The following is a 15,926-nucleotide window of genomic DNA, read 5'->3' as shown; positions in this document are numbered from 1 at the left end:
ACATGCAGGATTGGTACTCACCGTTAGGTCCTCATACACCTACTTCCACCTTTGCTCTTCTTCCTGGCTATTGGGTTGACACTGTCCTCGGCATTCATGGACAAGGTTGACCTCTGAATGGCTGGGTTGCACTGGCAAAGACAGGGAATCTGATCTGGTCTCACCTTATCCCCAGATAAACAGTCTGTAGGGTCTGTTCCCTGTGGGTGAGTGGGCAGGGGCTTCTTGAAGTTTCTCTGGTGCCAGATCCACTGGTCTGTGTCCCTGTCCCTCCAGGACATCATACAGGAGGTGGATGAGCTGCTGGAGAAACCAGGCGACTTGGGTACCTTGTCCGGCTCAGAGCAGCACTATGTGGCCACTAACCTGCTCAGTGGCCGGGAGGAGGTCCTGAGAGAGCTGAGCAAGAAGCTGCCCAATGGGCCATTGAGCTTCAGGACGGCTGCGGGAACAGGGAAGTAGTGGGGTCTGCCCCAGGCCCGCCCCAGGCTCCGCCCCCAGGCTCCGCCCGCCTGCCCCCGCCCCACTCCCGTGGCCGTCGCACCACCGCTGGGAGGTCACGCTCGCATCTGCGTGTTACTCTCATAAACACATTAAAATGAAAGGTTAGAAAGGAAATGAAAAAAGTTGTCAATTATACACATTTTTATTACAATATAAATGATCAGAAGATGAAATAATTATAATGAATATTTTAAGATACAATAGAAATGGCTTAAAAAACAAATAAGTGAATTGGGAGGAATGCAATTTGATAATATTTAACATTTAAGTGATTTGTTTTATTGAGGTAAATTTCATGTAACATAAAACCCACCATTTTAACCAAAATGTACTATTCAGTGGCATTTAGTACATTCACAGAATTGTGCAACCATCACCTCTATTTTAAATATTTTCATTCGCCCCGAGTTGTGTACTATACCCCCTACGCAGTTCTCATTTCTCCAGCCCCCAGCCCTTGACAAACACTTATCTCTTTCTGTCCCTATTAGCTTGACAATTCTGTCCATTTCATATAAATAGAATATCATACAATATGTGACCTTATAGTCTAGCTTCTTTCACCAACATAGTGTTTCAAGGTTCATCCATGTTGTAGCATATATCATATTTATGTCTTTTTTATGGTTGAATAATCTTTCATTGCATGGATACAGCACCTTTTGTTCATCCTTTCATTCATTTATGGACATTGGATTGTTGTCTCACTTTGATTATTGTGAAAAGATTTCGTGTGAATATTGGTGTGCAAATTTTTATTTGAATAACTTAGTTCTTTGGGTCCAGTTGCTGAGTGATAGTGTAATTATATGTCCAACATTTAGGAACCATCAAACTATTTTTCCAAATGGCGGCACCATTGTACACGCTCTCTGCCAACCCCGCCGTCCCCAGAAATGTACAAGGGTTGCAATCTCCACATCCTGAGCAAGGCTTGTTCTTCCATTTTGTTTTGGTTTTATTGTAGCCTTTCTTGTATATATCAGGTGACATCTCATTAAGGTTTTGGTTTGCATTTCCTTAATGACTAATGATATTTCATATCATTTCATGTGATTGTTGAACGTTTGTGTATCTTTTGGGTGGCAATGTTTATTCAAGTCTTTTGCCTATTTTAAAATTGGGTTGTCTCCCTGTTGTCGAGTTGTAGTTGTTCTTATATATTTGATAGCAGACCCTTATGAGAAATGTGACTAGCAAATATGTTGTCCCATTCCATAGATTCTTTTCACTGTCTTCATTGCCTGTTCACTATGCGTTAAATCTCTATAAGATCTATTTTATTTAGTTGTTTTCTTTGTTGTGTGTGTACTTTGTGTCATATGTAAGAATGGTTGCCAAAATCCAGGGCCATGAAGATTTACTTCTGTGTTTTCTACTAATTGCTGTAGTTTTAGCTCTTAAATACAGGTCTTTGGCCCATTTTGAGCCAATTTTTGATACTGCGTGAGGGACCCTGCCAATGGGTCCCGCTCCCTTTCGTTGCTTGTGCATAGCCAGGTGCTCCAGCACCCTTTACCGAGAGACTATTCTTTCCCTCCCTGAAGGGTTCTGTTGAAAATCTGCTGACCATTCATAAATGGGTTTATTTCTGGGCTCACAATTTTATTTTGTTGGTGTAAATGTCTGTCCCTACGTCAGCACCGTATGTACTGCCCTGGTTACTGTAGGTTAGTAATAAGTTTTGAAATTAGGAAGTGTGAATCCTCCAATTGTGTTTTCCATTTTCAATATTGTTTGGGTATCAGCGCCTCTTGCAATACCGTGTGAATTTTAGGATGAGCTTTTCCATTTTTGCAGAAAAAATGTTGTTGGTGTATTGTTAGTATTGCACTGAATCTGTAATCACTTTTGGGAATATTGCCATGTTTAAAACATTAAGACTTCTAATCCGTAATCATAGGATGATTTTTCATTATTTAGAGTTTTTAAACTTTTTAAGCAATATTTTATAGTTTTTGGTATGGAAGTCTTGAGCCTCCTTGCAGAAATTTATTCCTGATATTTTGTTGAAGGTTTTTGCATCTGTGTTCATAGGAGTTATTGGTCTGTAATTTCCTTTCCTTTCGATGGCTTTCTCTGGTTTAGTTTTTAGAGTAATTGTGACCTCATAGAATTATTTAATTCCCTTTTCTTATGATTGTACAAAGACTTTGCGTTAATTTTCCCTTCAGGGGTGAGTAGAATTTAGGTCTGGACTTTTCACTGAAAGGAGTTTTGACTACTGATTCAATGTCCTTACTTGTGCTAGGTCTGTGCAGACTCTGTGTTTCTTCTTCAGGTACTTCTGCAGTTTGTGGGTCTGCAGGAATTTGTCCCTTTCGTTCAGGTTATATAATTTGTTGTTGAGTAATTGCTCATAGCTTCTCTTATAATCCTTTCTCAGTTCAGGTGATTGATACATATATATCATTATTATGTACACCAAATATGTGTCTTTTCCATATGGCATCATTTGGTATACACATAATAATATTACAGATAATTGTTGGTATATATTATAATATATATATGGATACATAAAAAGTTTTTATAGCAAAAACTGCTGGAAGAAGTACTAATGTAACTCCCACAACTCACAGAACTGTCCCTGGAGGTGGAGGAGCAAGGACAAAGGAATGTCAGCTTGAGTGTCAATCAGGCAAAGATGCTGCTGAGCTGGGATATGGTGCAGGGACCTGGTGACTCAGGTAATGGCTGAGACGGGGAGGAGGTCACTGAGGCTTCTCAGTGGGACGAGATGCCCAAGGATGGGGCAAATGGAAAATTAAACTATAAAGGGAAGTGAGGGGTACGGTGGGTCCACAAGGAAAGAGTCTACCTGAGGAAGAAGGGGTCCTGTTGGGCACCCCAGGATGTCATCCTTAACCTTGTCCTGCAGGCCCTTCTGTGGTGGGCCTCATCTCTACTCCAGGGATGGGCAGCTTGCTGGCTGGGGCCCCCCTCATCCCGGAAACTGAGGGGCAGGCAGTTCCGCGTGAGACCCACAGGGGCTTGCTGCAGGGGGTCCCCCCCGTCCTGCTCTCAGATGTCATCTCCGTCTTTGTGAGCAACAAGCACACCCAGAACCTCAGCTCCCCAGTCAGCTTTGTCTTCCAGCACGTGAGTCCTGCGGGTGGGGCTGCGGGGGTGGAAGGGGCCTGAGTCTTGTGCACAGTCTTGGGTTCAGGGGCCTCCCCCGTGGGTGCATCACCTCCTCAAGAAAGCCCTTCACAAGTGAGATCTGGGTCCGCATTTCTGGGCACCAGAACCACCAGTTCTCATCTGTGCCCTGTTCCCACAGTCGGAGACCCCTGGGCCAAGGCAGCAGGTGCTCTGTGTGTTCTGGGAGCATGGCCAGAATGGGAGTGGCCACTGGGCCACCGAAGGCTGCAGGATGGTGGGCAGCAGCGGCACCAGCACCACCTGCCAATGCACCCACCTCAGCAGCTTTGCCGTCCTCATGGCCCCGTACGATGCGCAGGTGAGAGCCTTGAGAGGGGACTTTGTTCATTTTCTATTGCTGTGTAACACATTTCCATGCGTGTGGCACCTTAAAAACACACACAAGTTTGCTATCTTTCAGTTACTTCAGGTCAGCAATCTGGCTGGTGTAGCTGAGTTTTCCTCTCAGGGTCTAAGAAGGCTGGAATAAGTGCAGTCTTACCTGAGGCTTGGAGTCCTCTTCTAAGCTCCCTGGTGGCTGGCAGATTTCAGTTCCCTGTGGTTGTAGGACTGAGGTCTTGCTTTCTTGCTAGCTGACAGCTGGCATCACATGCAGCAACTCGGGGCCACCTGCCTTCCTTCTTATGTGACCCTGTCACAATGTATCTGTGCTGTTACCTGGAGGACAGCAGGAGAAGCTCCCTCACACCCAAATGTTCTCCAGCAAAAGCCCAGTTCTTTTATGGGCTCGGCTAATTCGGGGAAGCCCAACCAGTATAAACTTCCTCCCCTAAAGTCAACTGTTGTAAGACTTGGATTCCAGCTGCAAAATTCCTTCCCAGCAACACCTAGAGCGGCATTTGGTTGAAAGCCTGATTGAAAATGTGGGCACCCCAGGGGGTGGCGACATGGTTGCCTAATTAGAATTCTGCTTCCCAGAGGGGTCTTTAGGACAGGGGCTGTCAGGGGCTGCGCAAAGGAAGATTCGGTGATGGCAGAGGTCAGAGGGGGCCAGGAGCCAGGGAGCGCAGGTGGGTCAGGAGTCACAGTTGCATTGTCTGCCGGCCAGGCGAGCTGGGTGCTTCTGGGTCGCCAAACCAGAGACGCACCCGGCTGACCTCCAGTGCAAAGTACTGAGTGTGAGCTCCAACCTGAAAATGAGAGAGAGCAGGATCATAGGCAGTGGTCAGGAGCCCTTAGGGATTCTCCTGTCACTTCACAACGTAACACAATATTCTTACTTCTACTTACATACATTTTTATATGTATTTATTTTTAATAAAATCACATTGTTTTATTGTTGTTCAGTTACAATTGTCCCAATTTTTCCTATTTTGCTCATTTTTTTTTGTTTTGTTTATTAGATTCCACTTATATGTGAGATCGTATGGTATTTGTCTTTCACATCCCCTGCCAACACTTGTTTGTTTATGATGGTCATTCTGACTGGTGTGAAGTGGTATCTCAGTGTGGTTTTGAGATTGAGATACCACTTCACACTAGCGGTTTTTGCCTCTCTCTGCTGGCTAGTGATATCAAACATTCTTTCATATGCCTCTGGGCTCTCTGTACATCCCTCTTGGATAAGTTTCTGTTCAGGTCCTTTGCCCATTTTTCAGTGGGATTGTTTGTCTTCCTGGTGTGGAGTTGCGTGAGTTCTTTACATATTTTGGAGACCATACATTTTCCTGAGGTATCATTGGCAAATATATTTTCCCAAACAGTTGGTTTCCTTTCCACTTTGTTGATGCTTTCTTTAGCTGTGCCGAAGCTTTTTAATTTGATGTAGTCCCATTTGTTTATTCTTTCCTTTATATCCCTTGCCCCAGGAGATGTATTGGCAAAGACATTGCTGCATGGGATATCTGACATTTTCCTGTCTGTGTTTTCCTCTAGGACTTTTAGTGTCATGACTTACATTTAATTCTTTTATCCATCTTGAGTTTACTTTGGTGTATGGTGTAAGTTGGTGGTCTAGTTTCATTTTTTTGCATGTAGCTATCCAGGTCTCCCAGCACCACTTATTGAAGAGGCTATTTTTTATTCCAATCTACAAAGCAACACTCCATTATTTTTATTGCCAGTGCATTTCATTGCATGGATGTGCCCTAAATTACATATCAATTCTTCTCACAGTGGGTATGTTGTTTCATGATCATTTCCTACTACAAATAAAGTTGTAACAATTCACACTCACTTCATTGTTTTCTTGTTTGACTATCTAGTTAAAAAATATACTGCATCAAATTCATAATTGTATGTTGTTAGGTGTGTTCATGTGTCAACATATTGAGGTCATATATGTGAATACTCGCACCAGCATTACATGAAGGCGTGTGATTCCTTACACCCTCATCACAATGTCATTGTCAACGTTTTGGATCTTTTATCCATCTGAGAGTTAAATGGAGAAAAATTTTTGTGCCTTTTTTATTATGAGTGAAATGTAACATTTTAAAAGAGTCATTTGTATGCGCATCTCTGGAAACAAATTGTTCACTTCTTGGTCCATTTTTCTATTGGCCTGTTGATATGTTTCTTATAAATCTGGGAGTTCTTTATGTGGTAGAGGAATTAGTTTTATTTCATTACGCCAAAGATTCTCAAACCTAGTATGCATCAAAATCACCTGGAGTGCTTCCTATTTATCTGGAAACACTTATTTAGGAAACAATTTCAATCTTACAGATTTGTTGCAACAACAAAAGTAGTGCAAATAATACCATATTGCTCTTTATCCAGATGCACCAACTTCGAACATTTTACCTCCATTCTCTTGATCTTTTTTACATTTGTTTTGTTCTCTCTCCCTACCTCTTCTTCTCACCTACTTACACTAAAATTATATTGCTTTTTATACTTCTCATAGATTTAGGATGACTTGAAAAAATAGGCAGGAAAAGTTTTAATCATTAAAAACAAAAGCAGAGCAGAGTTCTTTTCCTTCTTTATCCAAGGATCTAACCTGTAGGGAACAGGTGTTGCAGATGAGTGCGTATGGGATGGGGAGTTGATCCCTGGACATTGAGTCTCCAGGTACAGACTCGGTCACACAACAACAAAGAACTGCGTGCATCCATGACCCTCACATGGTGACCTAGAGCTTAGCCATGCCCAGAAGTCTAAAGGAAAATAAACCCTGAGAATTCCAGGGCTTGGTCTTCAGTGAAGAATCTCCTATATCTCAATTTTTCGAGGGTCTGAATTAATCAGTTCAGACCCCTGACAATTATAATAGTATCCATAAATATCACAAATTTGTCTGGTTATGCCTCCATTTCTAACTTTCTTGTACCCCATTCCCTGCCACAAGAGAACTAAAAAATAGTGGAAGGGCCATTACCCCAGAGCAGGAGAGTGTGACCAATGTTTCCTCTTCGCTGGTCCCAGGAGGAGGATGCCACCCTCGCTGTGATCACCCACGTGGGGCTGAGCCTCTCCCTGCTGTGCCTCCTCCTGGCAGCCCTCACCTTCCTGCTGTGCAAAGCCATCCAGAACACCAGCACCTCCCTCCACCTGCAGCTCTGCATCTGCCTCTTCCTGGCGCACCTGCTCTTCCTCACGGCCATCGACAGAACTGAGCACAAGGTATTGATGCTGTCCCAAAGGACCCTCTCACCTGTCCAACAAAGGCTGAGTTCATGGGGCCATGCTTAATAAAACATCCTCAGATTCCAGGAGAGGATAGAGGGGTGAGTGGCCAATTTCACATTGGCTGACCCAACTAGAGGACACATCCTCTTTTGACAATCTCTTTATAGACAACAGAGTTTGCCCCAATAACAAGGCATGGGAGAGGTCCTGGGGCCATGCTCCACCCTATGTATCCCACCTGGTGACTCTAACTTCTCCCTCAGGTGCTGTGCGCCATCATCGCGGGTGCCTTGCATTACCTCTACCTGGCCGCCTTCACCTGGATGCTGCTGGAGGGCCTGCACCTCTTCCTCACCGCACGCAACCTGACGGTGGTGAACTACTCCAGTGTGAGCAGGTTCATGAAGAAGTTCGTGTTCCCTGTGGGCTACGGAGTCCCAGCTGTGATTGTGGCCATTTCTGCAGCTTCCAGGCCTCACCTTTATGGAACAGCTGCCCGGTAAAGGCAAATTCCTATTTCTTTATCTTCTCATGTCTATGGACTTTGTCAAACCAATGTTTAGCATTTGATTATGCTAGGTCATATTAGTAGAGATCACAAGTAGTAATTCTTAGAGCATCTTCTATAATGATTAAAGAAAATGTCTTTAAACCTCTCCTTGAAATAACAAAGGTATAATTTTTTTAAAAAAGTGCTTTGGGCATTATTAGAAACAATTTAACCTCCATCTTTATCTAAATCATATAGGAGCTTCCGATTTCATATTTGGAAGAGTAGAGCTATTTTAAATAATTGAAAGAACAGACTGTATTATAGTTGAGATTTGCATGGTGCTTACTCTGTGCCAGCCACTTTTCTTCTTGTTTTTATATTAGCACAATTCATCCTCACATCAGTACTGTGAAGTAGACACCACAATTTGACCCACTTTACAGATAAGTAAATTGAGGCACAGTATGTTAAGTAAATGCCCAAAGGTGAACAGCTTGCAAGTAGCAGAGCTGGGATGGAAATCCAGGGAGTCAAGCTGCAGAGTCTCACTCTTATTTTCAGCTTTTAATACTAGGTTTAATGCTTTTACTCATTTTTGAAATATATTTCAAATACCATAAAGTGCACTCCCTTAGAGAGTACAGAGCAGCGGTTTTGGCAATAATCACAGAGTGGTGCAGCCGGCACCACAGTCAATTTTCACAACGTTTTCCACTCCCCGAAAGAAACCTCACACAATATCGTGCACTCTCCATTCCTGCCCCCGACTCCTCCGCTCCTGCCCCTGAACCAGGAATCTACAGGGATCTGCCTATCCTGGATATTTCCCAAAAACGAAATCACACATACCATCTTTGTGACAGATCCTTTCACTTAGCATGATGTGTTCACTGTTCATCATGTTGCGTCAAGTATCATGACATCATTCTTTGCTATTTTTGTTGCTGGTGTTGTTTGTAAATAATATCCCATTACATAGATATTCCACATTTTTTAAGTTCATCCAAAGGCAGGAACAGCCCTTAACATCATCTTAGATTCCCATATTCTCAAAACTAACAGATATACAGACTTCTGTGTTTCAACACAATTACAGTAACATCTATGCATTCCTCCAATCTCAGCTAAACTATAATTTCTTTTTGGAATCTTCCTTAACCATGCTAATTTTCTAGACCCGAAACTAAGCATGACATCCAATGAAACATTCTCTTAGCCACCCATTTTTGTTCTGTTGTTGCAGTGGGTCTGTTTGTATTTGTTCTACCTGATGTGAGTTGCGTGTTACTTAAGACCACGTTTACTTTCTTCATGACTGAATCTTCAGAGCCCAACACAGAGCTGAATACAGAGGAGACACTATATGTTTGTTGATGAATGAATCAGTGAATGGATTTACATAATTGATCCATATTTCGAAGGACCAATCCATTTTTTTTCATTTTGCATTCTGGAGTTTCTTTTCTTTTTGTTTATTAATTTATGTTATAATTTATATATTTTATTGTTTATGCTGTTACAGTTGTGCCCATTTTCTCCCTCTGCCGCCTTCTACACGGCCCTCCCCCGACTCCCACAGTCTATCCTCACACCGTTGTCCGTGTCTGTGGGTCATGCATATATCTTTTTAACTAATCCCTTCATCTTCTTTTATCCAGTACCCACTGCCCCAGTCCCTCTAACAGCTGTTACTGCATTTACCTATGCCTCTGGTTCTATTTTAATTTATTTTGTTCTATAGATTTCACTTACAAGTGAGATCACATGATATTGACCCATGCATTTTCATTCACTTTCTCTCTCAGCTGCTGGCTCCACCCAGGAAAGGGATTTCGATGGGGCTTCCTTGGACCCGTCTGCGCCATCATCTCTGTGCGTGAGGCCATCGGAGCGTCCCTAACGCTCAGCTGAGGGTCATCAGAGGAGCAGAATTACCAGGGTGTTGGGAGGGGGGAATGACTGGAGCAGGAATTTCCCTGGGTTCTGATGGGTTTGCTTTGGTTTTCTAAGGCTGCTCCTAAAACTGCTAACTCTGACACTGTTACTACATGCGAAACCTACTAAAGTGAGGAATTGCTGTTGGACAGGTCCGGCTAGAGACAACAAGTTAAAGTTGTACTCACTCACCGTTCTGTTTTTCCCGAAGGTCAATCTAGCTTTCTTTCTGATGACGCTCTGCATTTTGAAAAGCAAACTCTCTTCCCTCAACACTGAGGTGTCCACCCTGCAGAATACAAGGTAAGCTGGAGAAGGGGGTGACGTCCCCAGAGTCACATGTGGTCCCAATAGCAAGTCTGTGTGTTTCAGCAGCCCCTGAAGTCCCTTCTCCGGGGCTCCGGAGGGAACCTGGTGTAGAAAGATGCATGGATCCTCCTTGGCCGCCAGCCCGGATTCAGTGGTGTGCGGCCGACTCCCGGGCCACAGTGCTCGTCTCTAACCCCAGCTTGTCACTCCCTCAGCAGCAGGAAGAACTGATGGTGGTTGATAAACATTCTTTGGACTTTTGTCAGCAGTCCTATGACCAAAGTACAAAGGACCTGCATGCACTTGGGAACATCTGAGTCTCCTCCCACCACCCAGCCCACACTTCCATACCCCTGTCAGTTCAGGCTCCTCCTCAGCCCCTGCATTTCTCTGTCTGGAAAAAAATTCTAGTGCAGAAGGTGTAGGCAGTGCCTTGTTCCAGGAACTCCTGTGCAAATTCAATACTGTTTCTCGTAGGTCCCTATCAGTATCCTCTCTAAGTTTTGCACGACAGTATTTGGTTGTACTGGGGATTTGGACAGCCTGTGAGCTTTGTGAAATAGGATCCTGCCTCTGTTACTTTCACCGCCCAGGCCCCAGCACAGAGCCTGCCTGACGCACAGGACAGCCTCAGCAACGTTGGTTTAATAAAACCGTTGAGCCTTATAGAGTTTTGGAAACCTACATTATGTAGTGTGACAACCCTACTCAATCCAGTCTAAATGCCATCTAGTACCAGAACGACATTTCTATTGCGGGGAGTCATTGACAGGAAAGGTCAGAGCTGAACACAGCTCAGTCTGTGAACCCATCACCAACAGGGGAAGGCGGGCAGGAGCATCCGTGGGGTGGAGATGAGAGGGGCCTTGATTCTGTTGCTCTGGGTGCACCACGGGCCTCCCTTCTCCTCCTCCCCAGGATGCTGACGTTTAAAGCAATGGCCCAGCTCTTCATCCTGGGCTGCACGTGGTGTCTGGGAGTCCTGCAGGTGGGCCCAGCTGCCCGCGCCATGGCCTATCTCTTCACCATCATCAACAGCCTGCAGGGCGTCTTCATCTTCCTGGTGTACTGCCTCCTCAGCCAGCAGGTACCACAGTCTGACCCCCACCCACACCCTTTCCGTTCTCACTGCTCTCAGTGAGCTGACTCAGGGCGTGCTTTGCCTCTGCAGGTCCGGGAGCAATACAGGAAATGGTTGGGAGGGGTCAGGAAAGCCAAAGCAGACTCTGAGAAGTATACTCTCTCTAGCATGGCCACATCTGAAGCTTCCAGGCCCAGCACGGTAAGGTCACGCATTGCTCCCAGAGCCTTTGGCTAACAGATCCACTATAGTAGCTCATACCCATCCCACTGGACAACCGAGATATATAGCAGGCAGTGCCCTAGCATGGCTCCCATGGGCTTTACTCTTTGGCTCCTTAACTATTAGCAATGGATTCAGTTAAAAAATATGAATTTTGCTCTTACTCCTTAGGAACTGTGTTCATCTTGACTTTCACATATCAGCACTCTTATTGAACACCTGGCCCATGCCGTGCATGCTTAACTAAATGAGCAAGATCAGTGATCGGAAGGAGGGACACACATTCCACTCTGAGAGCCACCTTATCTTGTCCTTCATTCACCTCTATCTCATGGTCACTCAGCACCACCCAACAAAAAGGCAAAGATGGGAAAATGATGCACATATTTAAGAATTAAACAGAAATCACTGTTAGTTGTCATTTCAGAATATCTTAGTAAGACTGCCTGATATTTTCAGCACCCTCCGCCCACTGCATTACCAGGAAGGAGAAGCCATAAGTGCCTGGGAAAATTCCTGGCCGTGATTACTAAGAACTAGCACTGGTTTAGTTTTTTAAAAGTTCTTTTTAATTAAGACTTTTTTTTTTATATACATGGAAAGTTCTTTCACTTACATTTCTCACCTCTTCATCCATATTCCGTTGAACCTGTTGAGTCTTCTTTCCCAGTTAAAGGAGCCTACTCTGCTCTCTGGAAGTGCTGCATTTCTCTCACCTGTTCACCATCCTCCACGAGCACTGGTTTCATGGTTGAATCTTCTATTTCCTGTCCCTCTCTCAGGAAATACTCTCATGACCTGTTTCACAGAGAAAGTCCAAGTTATCACAATGGCTGTGAGCTACACGCTCTCACCACACCACGCACACGTTAGTGTGCAGCTTCCCTACATTGCCATATCATGGACTCTATTTCCGTTCTCTGGAGACAGCGCTTCCACCTGCATGTTGAACCCCATCATTCATGCTTCATCAGTTGTCCTTACGTTATTGTTCACACACTCTCCCTCTCCTGCCTGTTTCTATTTCTCCCTCCATTTCCCCCTCCATCCTTCCTTCACCTTCTGAAAAGTATTCTTACCATTGTTTGAGAAACATGTTTCATTCTTTTACATTTTACAATCATGTACCACTTGGCTTAACATTTCCTTCTAGCTAGTTATCTACCAAGAGTTCACTTTTCTCTGTCTCTGTTTCCTTGCTTTAAATTTATTCTCTAAACCTATGTCAGCGTGGTTTTCCCCCTCCCCCATCATTCCACCAAAGCAAATATCTCTTGGATTTACAATGATCTCCATGTCCCTAAAGGGCCTCCCAGAAACCCCTTTCACAGTTTATCACTGTTTTCTCATGAAACACACCATCCTTATCCTGTCTAGATTCTATTTCCTTGCCTATCCTTCATGTCTTTCTTCTTTTCTCTCTTTGTTTCTGTTCATTCATTTACTCAATGGATTGGTTCCAGAAAAACTTCAATTCTCATTAAATCCTTTCTTCCTAGGCAATAGCATTCATTCCTTCGATTCAGTCACCATATAAATGCAAATGAAGGCCATGTATGTTTCTCTAGCTCTGACTTCTCTTCTGAGAACTTGAAGAGCATTTCCAGCTCCTTACTTGACACCATTGATTTCTCCAAGGCACCTCGACTCATCATTCCAATATGAGACTCACAGTCTTCACCCCAACCCTATCCTTTTCCATGGTGTCTTTCTCTCTCTGAATGGCACTGTATCTGTCATGTGGCAGAAGTTTGGAACCTGAAAGTTACTCTCAACAATTATTTCCCACTACCACCTACCCACTGGACAATCCCGTTGTTGGTGTCTTCTCAGGAGGTCCCCAGTGTGCCCGGCTGGCCCAATCTCCACCCCGCCCACCCCCAAGCCAGGCTGCCGTCTTCACCTGCCCGAACCACTGCAACATCCTCCTGACTGACCACCCCTTTCCACTCTTGTCACCTCCCAACGCCTCTCTCCACAGAAGTCAGAGGGATCTTTTCAAAACAAACACCACAAATCATGTCACTCCTGTGGGAAACCTGTTACATGTACGTTCTCTTGTGTTCAGTTCTAACTAATTTCCTGAAGTACAACATATAAATTCTTGAGTAGGGAGAGACATGTAAAATTGCCCGCATCAATAGCGGTTACACCGAGCTTCCTCTAGACCTAAGAATCAATAACTCATATTGGTGATGAAAAGGATGAGAAAAAAAAACAGAACAATCCAATGCTGCTTCTTTTATGTCCTCGGTAGTGGACAAAAGATAACCTGTCTGACCTTTCATTAATTTCCCACCTGCCCTCTTTTGTGACTCCAAACATAAAGTAACATTTCAGAAACCTTGAAGCAGAGGGATCAGGACATACATTTTAAAAGAGAGAGACCATTTTTGTAGCACATTCAGTTGTTCTTATTGTCTGTAACTTGGGGTTCAAAAATATAGGGAGAGGAAACTTCTTAGAAAGCCCAGGTCTAGCAAAATACAATTGATATGGCCTTTTCTTACCCTGAGCAATCCATCTGGCAAGGGAGTTTTGTGATTAAAAGCTGCTTACATTTCTCATTTCCTTCATCAGAGGAAACTTTCAAGGTGTCTTTCCATAGTTATATATTTCTTTTCTACAACTTTGTCTTTCAGGTTAATTAAAAGGATCCTTTGGTCTGTATTGTCTTATCACATGGAAACTCTGAAGCGTCATTCTTTGAGCCATTGAGAAAGGATAAGAAAACTTCATGGCGTGTTTCAAGAAGTCCTTCTTATCAGCAATGTGGCAGAAGTAACGGTGGACATGCTTAAACTCAATTCTTGCAAAATCTGGCATTTTTCTGTGCCCTACAGTGTACCCGGAAATCTCAGCATGTAAAATGCCAGTGGTGGCCCAATTCCTTGGTAACTTTGAGTTAAGTTACAGGAAAGTCCCTTCTTTCTACAAAGACTTCCAGAGAGTAAAGGTTTATGAGCATGAAAAAGAATGGAATGTTGATGCTGTAGTCTGGATTTCCTATTTTTTGTTTAGTATTTCTATGGGTTTAATTGTTTGCTTGTTTAAAATTATTAATTACTACCGTGTCTAAGGAAGAAATCAAGAGAGACCCAGGCAGGTCCTGTCTTCATGGAGCTTTCAGAGGGAAATAAAGTAATTTCTGCAGCTACACTCCTTGTTTGCAGATCATTTTACTATTATTATTATTTTATTTTATTCTTTTCCTCACCCGAGGACATGCTTATTGATTTTAGAGAGAGGAGACCGGAGGGAGAGAGAGAGGGAGAGAAACATCGATCAGTTGCCTCTGGTATGGGCCCTGACCAGGGACCAAGCTCGCAACCTAGGCATGTGCCCTGGTCAAGAATGGAACCCGTGACCTTTTGTTTTATGGTACGACACTCTAACAAACCGAACCATACCGCCCAAGGTAGACTTCTTGACGATAGCTATTTTGACAGGTGTGAGGTGACAGCTCATTGTGGTCTTAATTCGCATTTTTCTGATGATTATTAATTTTCAGCGTTTTTTTATATGTCTATTGTCATCTTTATGCCTTTTGTGGAGAAATGTCTATTTATGTCCTTTGCCCCTTTTTAAATCATATTGTTTGTCATCTGGGTTTTGAGTTATAGGAGTTCTTTATAAATTTTGAACGTGAACGCCTTATCAGATGTACCATTGGTGAATATGTTTTCCCACTTAGCGGGGTGTCTTTTCATTTTCTTGGTGGTTTCCTATGCTGTGGAAAACCTTTTTAGTTTGATATAGCCCCATTTGTTTATGTTTTCCTTTTGTTTCTCATGTTCAAGGAGATACATCAGAAAAAATACTACTATGAAAAATTTCCAAGATTTTATTGCTCACGTTTTCTTCTAGGATATTTATGGTATCAAATCTTGTATTTCTCTTTAATCCACTTTGAGTTTATTCTTGTATACGGAGTAAAAAGGTGGTATAGAAATAAACCCATGTCTATACAGTCAATTAATGTTTGAGAAAGGCATAGAGAACATACAGTGGGGTAAAGACAATCCAGTCAACAAATGGTGTTGGTAACATTGGACAGAAACATGCAAAAATATGAAACTAGATGAATTATTTGTAACTACTTGGTTTTCACTCCAATCACTTCTTTTAAACTCTGCCATAAATAAGCCAGTTCTCCTGATAATCTCTGCTTGAATGGTCCTGCCTTTCCTTAGATTTTCGGTTACTTTGTTGTCTTTTTACCTCAGCTGTGTTATGGGTTCAAGAACTTAATGATTTTCTAGTTTATATGGACTTTTCTTATTTTTCGGTTGGGAGCAATCCTCATTTCCATTTTTGTTTGCTAGGCAGAGAAGTTCAGATCTCTCTTTTTTCCTAATGTTTTAATAATTTGATTTTATTGTTAACTTGTAGATTTTAAATCCATCCCCATATAAACATGCAAATTTGTAGGTTTATATGTTAACTATTCACAGAACTCGTTTTGTGCAGAGGAAATGGCATTTTCTGCACATCTAGGAATTTGTAAAGGTTTATATTAATAAATTAAAAACGAATTAATATTTTTTTTGCTTTTACTCTAACTTGTATTTACTACCAAATTAAAGAGAATTTGGACTGGTACAATAAACATGCATATGCTGTTCACCTGGAGTCAATAACGAC

At 42.9% G+C, this 15,926-nt stretch overlaps 1 protein-coding gene across 1 annotated transcript in view; it reads left to right on the top strand.

The window, feature by feature from the left end:
• Positions 1–13,978, top strand: part of LOC129061429 (adhesion G protein-coupled receptor E2-like) — a 29,618-nt gene extending 15,640 nt beyond the window's left edge. Inside the window, 11 exon segments of the mRNA XM_054562073.1 lie at positions 277–466; positions 3,087–3,194; positions 3,386–3,606; positions 3,788–3,967; positions 7,039–7,236; positions 7,506–7,741; positions 9,541–9,607; positions 9,882–9,973; positions 10,898–11,066; positions 11,151–11,261; positions 13,925–13,978. Coding sequence (XP_054418048.1) covers positions 277–466; positions 3,087–3,194; positions 3,386–3,606; positions 3,788–3,967; positions 7,039–7,236; positions 7,506–7,741; positions 9,541–9,607; positions 9,882–9,973; positions 10,898–11,066; positions 11,151–11,261; positions 13,925–13,933 — 1,581 coding nt within the window. The 3' untranslated portion in view covers positions 13,934–13,978.
• The last annotated feature ends 1,948 nt before the right edge of the window (positions 13,979–15,926 follow it).

The sequence above is a fragment of the Pteronotus mesoamericanus genome, unplaced genomic scaffold, assembly GCF_021234165.1.
Source record: "Pteronotus mesoamericanus isolate MK-2021 breed Mesoamerican mustached bat unplaced genomic scaffold, CSHL_Meso_final scaffold_636, whole genome shotgun sequence".
Taxonomy (NCBI): domain Eukaryota; kingdom Metazoa; phylum Chordata; class Mammalia; order Chiroptera; family Mormoopidae; genus Pteronotus; species Pteronotus mesoamericanus.
This window is presented reverse-complemented; position numbering and strand designations above follow the sequence as displayed.